We start from the raw sequence: 13,940 nt of genomic DNA on the forward strand, positions 1-13,940 counted from the left end.
GGACAAAAAAAGCTGTCCAGCGTAAACTAATTTTCCATTTTCTTACACATCTTAGAACACCAAGCCATTAAGCTACTATCTATTTAATACATCTTTTGTAGCTTAAGACTTAAGATAAATAATCACTAGGATTCTGAACTATGCTGACTTCTCCAGCCTGCAGTCAGCATTACAGAAGTCAGAACTTGGATGCAGGTAGGCTACTGCAAGGCCATAGAGCCAGTCTTCAGTAAGAACTGAATTTCTGTAAAATCCTGAACCAGATGTAAGATTCTATCTTTACCTTTCCCACTATAGAGAAGTTCAGTTTTCAGTGAGGTACTCTGGATGTACTGAGATAAGGACTGTAGTTATTGTTATGTTTCTCTGTGAAACCAAAACAGTAAGAGAAAGAACATACTGCACAAAAGGCAAAGCCTACTTCAAAGTTGCTCCAACATTACAAAGTGAACTAAGGACAGCCATAAGCCTCCCACCTCCTGCTACAAGCACAAGGTGTGTTTCTTTGCCCTCAACTTTCAAGCATATTTAATACACAATATATCAACTACAGCAAGATGTTTCTCCTCTTAGGAAGAGAAAACCAAATCAAATAACAGGTGGTAGCACATGCCTAATGCACCACAGAAATAGATGCACGAGCAGAAACTGGAGTAGCAAAGTTGGTTCTCTAAAGACATGAGAAACAGGTACAAACTACATTAAAGACTTTTTTTGTTCTGTTTATCTTATTGCAAAAATAAATCTTCCAGTCCTTATAGGATACTCACAGCAGTCTTCCACACCCTTTCTACACTTTTGAAGTATTACATAAACCAGACTGTATACTGCAAAGGTGCTACCTTGGCTGCACAAGGAAGAGTGCTTATTATAATCAATATTTTTCCTGTTCACAGCACTCCAAAGCTCTTTGATTTCTAAATTACTTCAGCAGGTGCAAATCCACTAGGGGTATGAGCATTACTGGTTTTCATCTGATTCACTTTTTTCAAAGGGACAGTTCAGTTTTGCATCTGATTTGAACAAATCAAAGACCAATCTTAAGATACTCCGTAGCCATAGGGAAAGCTAAATAATCTAATCTTCTAAATAAATTCTTTAGGCTGTGATTTCTGCTGTAGATCTAATCTCACGAAACCACAGCTTAATTATATCTAGGTTTCTAGTCGAACTATTAATACTGGGCATTAAATACTGTAACATACTTCAGTTATTCATACTGTCATTTCACTATCTTTGGTATTTTTCTAGCTCTTAAGTGGCATGCTATATGATCTGTTAAGTACCTAGATGACAGATAAGGAAATGTTTGATCTAATTTAGCTTCTGTCAGTGTTTAGAAATCTACTGTCAAAGGACTCTTGTTAATGTGGGGGCAAAAAAAAAAAACCTCTATTCAGATAGAAGATTCTCCTTCTTGCCAAATATGACTTCAACAACTTAATTTTTAGTACACAGAAAAAATAAATCCAATAAAAAATTATATCATTCTGTGGTTTCTACAGAATATGCTACTACTTAGAATACTGTGAGGGTCCATGTGGGACTTTGAGGTTTTTATCTTGCTATGCTAATATTTTACTATATGCTTGAAGAAAAGAACATGAAAACATCACAATTATTTTGATGATATATCACATACAACAGAGAGAAATTAACTTTCCGTTTCCAGATAAACATTTAACCATGCTTATGTTTAAGTATTCTAAATTGTTTAGGAATTTATGAGCTTTTTTTAAAAACAAAACAAAACCACAAGATACACTTTGAAGGTGCATTTGTAAATGAATATGAAATTATTTCAAATTATAATAAACTTACCTGTGAGCTGGAATTCTACGATCACCAGCAACTAACACCACATCACACAGCTGTTTGTGTCTAAGATAGTTCTCCATCTTTTTAAAAGTTTGTTCAGCGTGGTTGAGAGCCTGAAAAAATTCATCAGAGGCACAGGGCTCCATAGTTTGGCAAGATGATACAGTTTGACTGCTGTTGGAGGTTCTGCTGAAGACAATAAGAGAAATCTTAGTTCACACAATATTAAGGTGCAGCAATGCTATCTGCAGATGATAAAATAAAATCATGTATGATTAAAAAATTTGTATACACTATGTGTTTTAAATTATTTCCTTGCTATTTTATTTCTCTTCATACTGTCTCTCTTCCTCCAAACCTAATCTATAACCTTATGAAAAAAGTAGCATTTAACATTGTACTCTTCAACTACCAGACACACAAAGATCAGGCCAGTAATTGTATCTATAGCGTTATCAGATGATTAAGGAAGAATGGATGTGTATCAAGACCCTGCAAACTCAAAAAGCAATGGAAGGATGCAACAAGGAATCTAATCTCTCCTTGCCACATATATTAAAGTCTTATTTCACATGTATGTTCAAGTCTTGCTTTACAGTTGGCCTAAGGTGGCTAGCATAATATTCGGCATATAAGCAGCTAGTAGATTAGGGCATGCAGTGGGAAAAAAATAATCAAGAAACACATCAATGTACCACTGCTCCTCCTGTAGGACACCTTATGTGTCCAAAATGAGATCTAGCACATCAGAAATCAACACAGTGGAAAGAGAAAGGTAGATGGGGAGAAAAAAAAACCATTGGTGTCCACACACACAGCAGCTTGGGAGAAAAGGGGAACAGAGAAAATGTACAGAAAATGCATGGGCTGGGACATAAAGGAGATGAATTCTAATCAGTACACTGGGAAGCATCTTTTCTTGCTCACTGTTATTTCATTGACTACTACTTAGTTTTCCACAATGCAAACAGCTTGTAAAATACTCTGGACCTGCCACAATATTTGTAACGACATAGATTCATAAGGTCTGCATCCAGAACCCTGCTTTCACAAAGATGCCTTGAACTCAGGCAGCATACTTAGGGCTAAATCCACCAAGAGACTTAGCACAGTCCTTAGCCTGGGATTCATTTCAGAACAGAGCTCCTCAAAATCAAAGTGTCAATTTTCAGCAGAAAATGTTCTGTAAAACTTTGGTTTGTTTGAGTTTTCCTGCATGTGCCCAGACAGCTCAAAAGGCCAAGCAATTTGGCACTTGATTCAAACCTAAATCTAGTCATGCATAACAAATTAGATACCTGCCTGTCTATTTCCCTTGGAGGCCTTTATCTTATATGTGCTCTCTGAAGCTGTGGTTAGCCATTTATCTAAGCTGTGTCAACTTCTTCTGCAAAGAGTCACTTGTTCTGCTCCACCACTGGCCCTCTGACAAGCTGGAACAAACACTCTTCATGGATGTTTTGGAAACTGAATCAAGGAACTCACATATGTGAAAAGTGTGACCACGTAACCATAAAAAACATTATATCATCAAAACCTGGTGGCATTCTCACAGTGAATGAGCAAGAAGTACTCAGGAAAAGCAACTCTTAAACCAGCAACCCTGCAATAGAAACAGAAGTGGAAAAAACAGGTGCTGGCCAACAAGTAACTTATAAACCATTTCTCATAATGAAGGAAAACGAAATATAGATTAAGCTTCAGTGGTCCATTGAGAGAGTATGAAAGAGACGGTCTAAATAGCCAAGGTGCTTGCAAAAAAGAAAAAAATAGAGCCTCAAAGGCTATTTAAATCTATTACTCAATGATTGGTTATGAAAAATTCAAACCTCCCTCCTTCCTCTAACTCTTTCGTGAATCTGTCCAAGTTCAGTTATCTACAGCCACAACAGCTTGGTAGAAAATACATATAAAGAAAGAATAGAGGAAGGGAAAGTTGATTTTCTCTCTCTCAGCAGCAATACTGAAATGCCTTCCAAAATTCTTGGCCTATATTCCTTCCACCTAAAGAGAAGTATCTAACGCTGACTTGTGAATCCTATGCTCAGAGCAAGCACCTGGCATGAGGTCCTGCATCTCTGAGTATAAAGGCAGCTCTGTTCCTTCTGGATTTGGCTCTCAAATTCATCTTGGTATGAACTTCCACTCCCATAGGCTGGAGGTATTGCTACTTCTGCATGACTCACACGTAGTACTAAGAAAAATACATTAAAGATTGAGTCTGTCAGCACACAAGATGTGTATCAAAGAATCCTTTCTGCATATTGCTTTAATCTTAAGATTTAAGATAGTATTTTTAACACATTAAGTGGAAAGATTATTATAAATATCTTAGAACACGAATCGGTAGGATTTCCTTTCTGTATTAAACTTCAATCACACTCTTTTTGGTCTTTCATGTTTCTCTATTCAACAATATCCTTTCACTATTAAAAAAAATTCTATCTAGCACTGAACAATTTCTATTAATTAATTATTAATATTAATCATATATATTTCATTTTCAGAATTGTTGTAAAGTTATTCTAAGGACTTGGTCACAAACATTTGTATGCTAAAGATGCTAGCTTTTTTCAACTTCTCTGTCTAATAAAGAATTTATATCAGAGTATGCCTTTTGAAATCAAAACTACGTATAAGCCATTAATTTTTAAAGGATTATATTTCTTGAAGAAGTATGTTTAGAATAAGGAGCTGTCCCCAGTGTAAGGGCTCACTACAAAGCAAACGAAGTAATTAACTGGGCTAGTAAAGTGGTGTTAAGTTTCAAAAGTAAAAGCCTATATGATGATGATGACTGCAGAGCTGAATTCACATCTATCCTCTGCTGTTGTTTCAGGCTTCATTGTTGTTGCTTAAACAAAGCCATAGCAGTTTTCAACATAAAAAGATAACATATACAAGCCTTCTTTCCACCCTCCTTTACTAAACTCTCTCAAAAGAAAGGCATCTGTGTTTTTCAAATTTTACGAAGGAGAAGCAAAATCTGTTCTTATTACCAGGTTTTGTTATTTTAATTATTTTAAAGCACCGAGATTCATTTTAAAAGAAGACTTACAATGGTTTTTTTATAACCATCACATATCAAACAACCTGTGAATTCCAGTAAGCTGCAAAACTCTTTTTCAAGCATTTTATGCATTTTAAATTACTTTTAGGAAGGCATCTTTTGGGTTAAATGTCTCCCTGTTTGTTTTTCAAATAAAAATAAAGCAATAAAGGCTTCCTTATGAATAAGGAAAAAAAATCAAATACACATTTGAAATTATTTAGTTTGGAACAGAAACAGAGGAACAAAATCTGAAATCTGAAATAAATTTAATTTTTTTTCCTGAAAAATTGTGTCAAATTCTGTCTGAAAAAAAAAATCTCTGAAAAGTATGTGTAAATTCACTTACATTTAAAATCGTTCTATTGTCACCATCACTTCACCTAATTCAGCAGTAATTTCATTTATATTTCTGAAAAAGGTCAACTTCTTCATAAGATAATATGAATTACTATGAATCTGCAAAAATGTAGTTTTACTTCAAGGTAAGAGTGGCAAAGATCAAGGGTACAGATGCTGACCTTACATATAAAAGAACCATCCTGTTTCTTCTGACCTTTTGCAGCAAGTAATGGCTTATTTCCTTACATTAAAAAGTCACATTTCTTTTGATCGAAGCAAAATGTTGAAGTGCAGCTGTTTACAAGAGCCCTACGAGAGCCACAAAGTCTGTTTTTCAAAGATTTCTAGGCTCTGTCTTCTTTTCCCACTCAACTACCACCGCAGGTCCAACTCTTCTCCTTTTCCCTTCTAAATTCCTTAAGGCATTGCCTCACCAGGCAAGAGACAGCAAATAATGTGACTACTGGGACACTGAGCAGCACAGATGCTTTGCAGCAGACGAATTGTGCCTTTTTCCAGTGAAGGCAATAAAATGGGTTTATCTCCATTAACTATCTACCATTTTTGAGGAGTGAGATTCATCTTTGAGAATGCAGCATTAAGATGAAAATGGCCCATGGGCTTTAAAGGTATCAAGGAAATGGCAGAGGTGATGCAGAACGCAACTGCATGAACTTCTTCCCTCTAGGCAACCAAATGCTCCATCTATGCTACTGAAATTTGCAGGCAACACTATACACCAACCCAAATGGCTTTCATAGATACACTGAAAGTGGTGCAAGTGGGAGCTGGAGCAATAATCATCTGTGCATAGAATTGGCTTAAATTCTGGTTTATGTTTCTCTAATGCAAACTGGGTGTAGATGAAAGCATTATCAGAGTAAACACTGGCAAAACTGTAGAGTTGGGAAAAAAAATACATGTTTTTCTCCTTACTGTACTTCCAGTGAATATCACTTTGTTTCTCAGAAAATGAAGTAACTTACATCCAAATTTTAAATCTGAATTTATGCATAAATAATATTACCTTTATAAATATGACATGTAAACAATCAGAAAAATCAACAAACTGATATGGACACTTCAACATATACAGATATTTTTAAAATTTAGTATCATAACACTTTGAAGAAGAAAAATAATAAAGAAGTTTAGGTTAATTCAGACCTCAGAAAGCTTCAAAATAATAGAGGTTTAAAGATAAGTGATGAAAATTACTCAGTATGCGCAGGGAAATGGATACAACTGCCTTGTGCTTAGAGACGGCAATAAAAGGAAGAAAAATAATGCATCGTAACTGACTGTAAATTACATGCTCCTGTTTACATTCTTCTAATGCAAACCCAAGAATAATGTCACTGAAATCAAAAGCCAGTGTTTGATCAAAGCAAAACTCTGAATCATAAATGAAGCATATGGAATTTACTCCACTTAATCATCAATAAGCTATAAATGTCTTACAGTTCAAAACCAGTGAAGACACTTATTCTCCTACTAGAACAGGCAGATCTCCAGTAGCTGGACTTCCTAATTTAGGAAAAAAAAAAGTCCTATGCAGCCAAAAAGTGAGCTAATTGTCTACTTTGACACAGTACACTGCATTTGCTATATTGCAAACCCATGGTTTCAAGGTAGCTTTTTGGTAGTAATCTAATTAAAAGTTCTATTGCAATTTCAAGTAATCTTTAGGTTAGAGTAGTCAACTGTTTAGGTCATACAAATTACAAAACATAAGAGTATGTGTCCCTTTGGAGAAATTGTGATAGGTATTAAGAGATGTCTTTTGCATTTTTAAACAAATCTTAATTGTGCAACTTCCTTGCTGCATTAGGATGGCTTCCTGCATTGCAGATTTTACATACAATGTTTCAAACTAATGTAAAATATATTTTTATTATTATTTCTTATATAAACAACAATTTGGTTGTTTATACTGCTGTCTTCAAGCTCATTGACGTTTTATGGCATACAAAGATCAAGACACAGTTTACTAAAATAATATGCCAGTTTTTAGTCCATCGCCTATGACTTTCTATTATGCTTTATAAAGAGTAAAACATTTCCTTCTTCAAAGTTAGAAAGACAAGAGCCTAAGCTGCAGATAAAGGACGTTGTTGAAAAGAAAGATGCTGAAAGGATCCTTGGAAAAAACAGGTAATAGTAAAAATCAGAACACTCTTCCAAAGGCTGGAAAGGACATCAATAAAAAGAAGTTACAGATGGTAACAACAAAGACTGCTAAAAATCCATGGTCTATCATAATTCAAGGTAAGAAAGACAACATAAAGAGGACAAAAGTAACTCTAGAGAGACTGAAGAGCACAGTGAGCCTATATACATGCATGTGAACTTGAAGGCTTGTGACTTACTCTGTTAGAGGAAAGAATTATAGCAAGAGCCAGAACTACAGTCTTGCACACAAAAGGCACAGGTTAAAGAAAACGTAAATAATTCTGTATTAACCTTAATCTAACTGGCATGAGTAACAGCAGACACAAGAAGCTGGAGCACAGACTCTAGTGTTACCTATAGTAGCCCAACAAAGACCTGAATACACAGCCCGTTAAGTCAATACTACTACTAGATTATGCTGCACTTTTCAAATATGTATAGACATAATCTAAGCGAAGATGTAACAAAAACAGAGGAAAATGAAAGAATTTTAGCAATAGCATGGAAGAAAGAAAGAGAGAAGACTAGATAGTCTCCCCTGTAAAGAAAAGAGCATTTTTTTGCAAGATATAGGCATGAATTAGTCAAAAATAAGAAACTTTGTTACTGACTTGTCTTCCAATAACAAAATTTCTTATTTTTGTCTAGTTCATGCCTATGTCTAGCAAAAAATGGTCTTTTTAATAGCTTTTCAGTTACTTTCAAGCATCATACTACTATCAGGATACAATTAGAGAACCTATCAAGTGTCTTTATTTGACAGTTTGCATTACTTTGAGGTCAGATATACGGAAATATATAGTACAATTGAGGCTCCTAAAGAACGTACAGCCTCAAAAGTCAGTAAAGACTGAGGTGAAAGAAAAGTAGTATCACAGATTTCTGTAGATAGAAAATGGTGGTGGGGGGGATGCAGGCAGGTATGGGTGCCATTAGGGTATGGTCAGAGTTAAATTGAGAGTTACAACATGCTAACTCCAAGACTTCATAAATAGCAATACTGCAGAGTAGCTACCACCTACTGCATTCAGACCTTGTCTGAAATGAATTACAGACATCTTACTATACTGTTCAAGGTTACCACACAACTGATGAATTCTGAAATACTGCTTGTATTTAATGTTCAAATATACATATGCATGTTCTATTACATTTGAATACATTTCCATACTTAATCTAGAGTAATTCCAATATTTTAATTTTTAATGGGTGAAACGAACCAGACACAATACAACACAATACATATTAGGTATGCTCTACGTATTTTTTAGCTTGATATCCAATGTGCCTTCAAGGTCTGTGGACTGTTGCTAAGGCCCCCACCAAAAGTTAAGGAAAACAAATATATTGCTAACAGGCTTAAATTTGCTGTACAAGAGACTGCACAGCTGTTGGAAAATTTTAAAAAGCGTATAAATCCAAACTGATGACCATCGCCTCAGGAATGCGGGAGAGTTAACAACCAGCAGCAACAGAGGAAATCTAGGAGAAGAAAACCAGTGAAATAATTCAAACCTCACTGGCATAGTAAACAATAATTCATGCGGGTTACAAACACCACATAGGAGTACGATGTAGACAGCATTTTAGCCGGCTAGTGCTGTAGTGCTGATCCCTGAATCCGGATGATCCATTTGCATCTCAGACACAGTCTTTGTCAAAGACCTGGTACTAAACTTGGAATTTGCTTATCCCTTATGCCCCGAAATTCTGTACTAAGAACAAACGAATTCTTCCACAGCTCTCTACATGAATCACATAACGATCTAAAGCTTTGACCTATCTAAATGCTTTTCTACCTGTGCTAAACATGACAAAGAGGAAGGATAACCGATATGCGCAAAACAGTAGAGCTGCTTCTGGCACTTTTAGGGATTGTAACTTGGGCAATAAGTTACAGAGGAGTGAAGAAGTAAGGTCACAACATAGTTTCCAAAAAAGTTTTAAACTAGGATTTTTTTCACACACACAATTTGTTTTTAATGGAGGTATGAGGGCTTTCATAGGGGAAAAAAGCCATTTGAACATTACACAGAGAAGGGTGTTTTGCTTTTTTTCTCATGTCAATATATAGGAAGCTATATTTTAGGCTAATAAAGGACATCATTTAATTAAGTTCTTAAAATTAGAATATTCCAAGTGGTAGGCAGACTTTAGTCTACCCAAGAGCTTATACATTGTCAAAATCAATGAAAAAAAATTAAAGTAGAGTCTCCTCATGAGACTAGAGATACATATAACAACACAAAGCAAGTTCTTACATTAGCTACCTATTTAACTGTACCAACATTGATCTCAAAATTTATCTAAAATATTTATTTTAAAGCATGAAAGTAAAACACTATCAGTGATAACCACTATTTACAAATTCATACCTGAATATCACTTAAAATAGAACATCCTCAGAGGTATGTTATTTTTAGCTATCTAGTTGTTGCAGCGTGATAAGACTGCTGCTATGAAGCATCAGTATGTAGGATTTCCCTTCCCTGTAATTTTAGTACTTCTGCCATTCAGTGATAAAAGCAAACACAGTGTATTGACTCCTAAGCATTTTTAGGCTCCCTCCTTTCCTTTACTCTTCAAAGGTTATATAAACCACAAACAGCTAATGTTTATAGTATGGACTAGTTTGCCCTTGCACTAAATGAATACTTCTCCTGGGGAACGCAAAACACTACAACTGCTATAACTAGGTTGATCTGTCCTTAATAGGTTTTATTAAACAATGTATCCAGTTAAATAGTCACAGTTTCTGAAATCTCATATCATTGTAAAGTTATCTTAAACGCAAGAAAGCAAACATTATAAAATTTACTTGAAATGGTAAGCTGTTATGCACAACATGCACTATAAAACAGGAAAAATACTTTTAGTGACGAATAGATGACTTATGCATTCAAAATAATTAAAAGAATTAAAGTGATACTTAATAAGAAAGATTATTAACTTGGCTAATTCGTAGTAATTGGTAAATGCCTTTCATTTAAGGACAAATGTTACAGTGTCATCTTTAGTAATGATATGTAAGGGAAGAACGCCAAAACATCTTTACAGACAATAAAATGAATTTTTTCTTTTTAAGCCAGACACATGTTTAAAAGACATATGTACAGATAACTGCAATTACTTCAAAGCACAAATTGCTTGGCTTTCAAGATATTTTTTTTTTCCCTTTTGAGTTGTGCATGCACAAGAAAAAAATGCCACAACCTTTGTCTTACAGCCTAAGTATATTTTACAGTTTCAGCTCCCTCACCTAAAGAAACATGTGAAAAAGTCTGGCAAGAGTCAAAAAGCAGCTTAGTTCTTCAGAATTTTCTCCTTATTGTCATGGGACTAATTCTCAGCATAACTAAAAATCAGTGTCACTTCAAAACTATTTAGAAAGCATCCTGTAACATTACCACAAAACAGACAGTAACCTGGTCACAGTAGCATGTACTTGCTATACTATTTAAGACAAAAGTGAGTGCATTCACTTTGGTGCTTTATTTATCCACATTGACTGAAGCTACCTGTCAAAACGGTCCTAGTAACACACAGAACCCTGATTATAAATCATTTTGTGTTTCTGATGCACAGCAGCTGCTAGATTTCTGAGGCACTTTAATCTAGAGGCTAGCTGTATATGCATGCTATCTGTAAACATGAAATGAAAACACATTTCTCACAATAGGAAAGTAATAATTAACCTGCATGAACTGCTGTCCGATTCATTTTCCTCTTCGCTTGCTCTATCATCTGTTTCTTTTCTGTCAAGCCAACGTGCACCTCCACTGTCTTCTGCTGAGAATTCAAATGCAGAGATTTTCGAGGTGGATGCCATTGGCCAAGGAGGTGAATTCTGGAAATCGTGTTGACTGGACCTTCTGTAACCAACTGATGTTAAAGGTAGGTTACCTGCATCTAAAAACTTTGTGCCACCAGTTGTTACATTTTGTCCTCTGCTCCAGAATTCTCCTTGGTGGTTTTCAATTGCAGAGTTAGGGGCTGACGCTTGATGACCAAACCACCTCCATCTGATTTTTAAAATCTGCTTCACGTCAAACTCTTTACGAGAACCAGACATCCTTAGTGAAAGCCAGTGATCGTCTAGGCAACAGGGTAAGAAGCAGCATGCATAAAAGAAGATTTGTGCATCCAACCAAGACAAGAGAAACACATGCTCTGCCGGTCTGTGGCGAGCAGATTTTCCACGGAAGGAGGGGAGAAAGCACTGCATTCACATTAAAAAAAAAAAAAAGGCTTCTTTATAACGGCATGTCATTTGAATATAAACAAAAGGCAATAGCCGGTGAAAAATCCCGAGATAAAAAGAGGACGTGAAACAACACCTCAACCAGGAAAAATGCTAATCAGTTTATCCTAAAAGCTCCAAGGCTGTTTCTGTTGCTCTCCTCTGACCATTAGCTTTCAAAAACACCAAACAGTATTCATTAAAGCCCTTTCAAGAGCTGAATACCACCCCCTTTTCTTAAACCACAAATGACAGAGAAGTAATTCCTGTACTGCATCTTAGACTCTTTGCTTCTTATTCTGTTAACTCTTGCTACTACAGAGGGGAAAAAACCACGCAAAAAGCAAATTAAATTCCTCCTGCACTGCTAAAGAATAAATTTACAGAAAAGACTTAAAACCAATCTGAAGACAACTGATTGTGCCGGGGACAAGCTGAACCGTTAATAATTCTTTTTCCCATTACAGGACATGCACTGACTTAAAAAGGACAAGAGCAGCCTGTAAAGCTCAAGGGACTAGTATGATGTTATAAAGCCTTTTATCTTGATGTGCTTTGACTGAACATTTCAGTCTGAGATTAGCTACCAGTTTCCCTTCACTTGCACAGCACCAAAAGTGAAAGCAAGGAAGAGCTACCAAGACACCATAAACATTCTCTGCAAAACAGACACCAAAAGCTGACTTCTCCAAATGCCTCTTTCTAATCGTATATAATCAGCAGTTCTGAGCAGTTCTGAGTCAGTTTAGAAGTACCATGATGAAGCAGTGAAAAGAGATGCACACTTTTGAGACAGGTTTCCCTCTAGATGGTAATTTACACAAAGTATTAGAATATCCAACAAAAGTTTTAACTTCAGTAAGGAGAAGAAAGACAAAAGGACAAACTACGCAATGACCAATTTACATTTCCTATGAAAAACAGCCTGTTTCCTCTAAACACGTGGAGCTAGTTATGTATCAAATGCCGAGACTCATTTCAATCACATGCAAACAGTAGCAACAATTTTAGAACAACAAAGAGGCACTGGATTTTATCAGTCTTTGATAGAGTTCTACCTTTTCAATCTTCACAGTTCAGTCAGTCTGATCAACTCTCAAGGATACATATGCAGCAAATTTCTAAGTGCTTATTTACTACATACAGTTTTCATCAAAAGTGGAAGTCACCATCTCTCAGATGAACCCTATAAGCTACAAAATATGTGATCTTGTAATTTAGGATACCTGCAGTACTCCTTAAAACAGGTTATATGCAGCATTCATATGAAAACAAAAGTCCAATTTTACCACCTGAAAAACAAATGCTCCATTTCATGTTCGACCCCAGGAGCAAATCACAGCATTTTCTTGGGAACCACAGTGCTGAAAGGGCTAGTTTTCACCTGAAAAGCTCACTCATCATTGCTCAGAACACAGTTATTTATGAAAGTGCTTCTCACAAATGCTAGCAAGGCTCATTTCTATAGAAACAGCATTCCAGCTGTTCTCTATAAAGAGATGCTGCATTTCAGAACACATACCTTGCCAGCATCCTGGCCTACCGGGACCTATGTATCAATGCCTTTGCAGCATGTCCAGAAAGTAGCTGAAGATACTTGGAAGGTGACATGATTAAGTAGGTAAATATACAAAGTTGTTACCACCTTTTCTGGGGATTTCATTTAAACACAGACACATGAAGAAATATTTAGTGTGGATAGTGATTTAATACATGAATATAAAAATTCTACAGATGTTGAACCAAAATGATATGACTTACAGACCCTGCTCATCTTGTACACATACAGCTAATTCTTAAAAGCTTAACTGCTTTATGTGTTCAGACACTATCATTTGTGTGACAAAGTTGGATGAAACTACAGTACAGTTTAGGAAATAAAAACAAAATGGCATCTTTTTATTTAACCTCTCCTTATGCGTTGTGTTGGTGTCAGGTGTTCACCAAGAGTAGAGAAGCCACACAATGATTAGTGTATTTCTTAATGATCATCACAGCAGTAGTATTTTAATTAGCCATTTAACTATGAAAAGTTGGCTTTAAATACTTTTATTTCTGCAGGTATGATAAATCCATTAATGCATAAGGACTGACCTGGATTCTCTTCCTTGTGTAATAAGCTTGTTTAAAATTCAAATTGTCCCAGTACAAACCAACTAAGACCATGGCAGATTTGCTGATTCTAGTGCTTTTTCATCACTTTCTCATGACTTATTGGGAAATACAGTCTAATTATTGCTTTTCTTTGGCTGTGGAGCTATGAGCTCAAACAGAGATTACAAAACAAAGTTTCCCGAAGGTTTAAGAGACCAAACCACA

At 35.7% G+C, this 13,940-nt stretch overlaps 1 protein-coding gene across 3 annotated transcripts in view; it reads right to left on the reverse strand.

Annotated features, from left to right (window-relative positions):
* KLHL5 (kelch like family member 5) overlaps positions 1-13,940 on the reverse strand; it is a 54,723-nt gene that overhangs the window by 25,877 nt on the left and 14,906 nt on the right. Inside the window, exon 3 of one of the 3 annotated variants that reach the window (XM_061993498.1) lies at positions 1,822-2,004. In XM_061993498.1, coding sequence (XP_061849482.1) covers positions 1,822-1,964 — 143 coding nt within the window. In that variant the 5' untranslated portion in view covers positions 1,965-2,004. Of the gene's footprint in view, positions 1-1,821; positions 2,008-13,940 lie in introns of those variants that run through there. The other 2 variants (XM_061993497.1, XM_061993499.1) reach the window with 2 other exon arrangements.

The sequence above is a fragment of the Colius striatus genome, chromosome 3 (genome assembly GCF_028858725.1).
Source record: "Colius striatus isolate bColStr4 chromosome 3, bColStr4.1.hap1, whole genome shotgun sequence".
NCBI classification, from domain to species: Eukaryota; Metazoa; Chordata; class Aves; order Coliiformes; family Coliidae; genus Colius; species Colius striatus.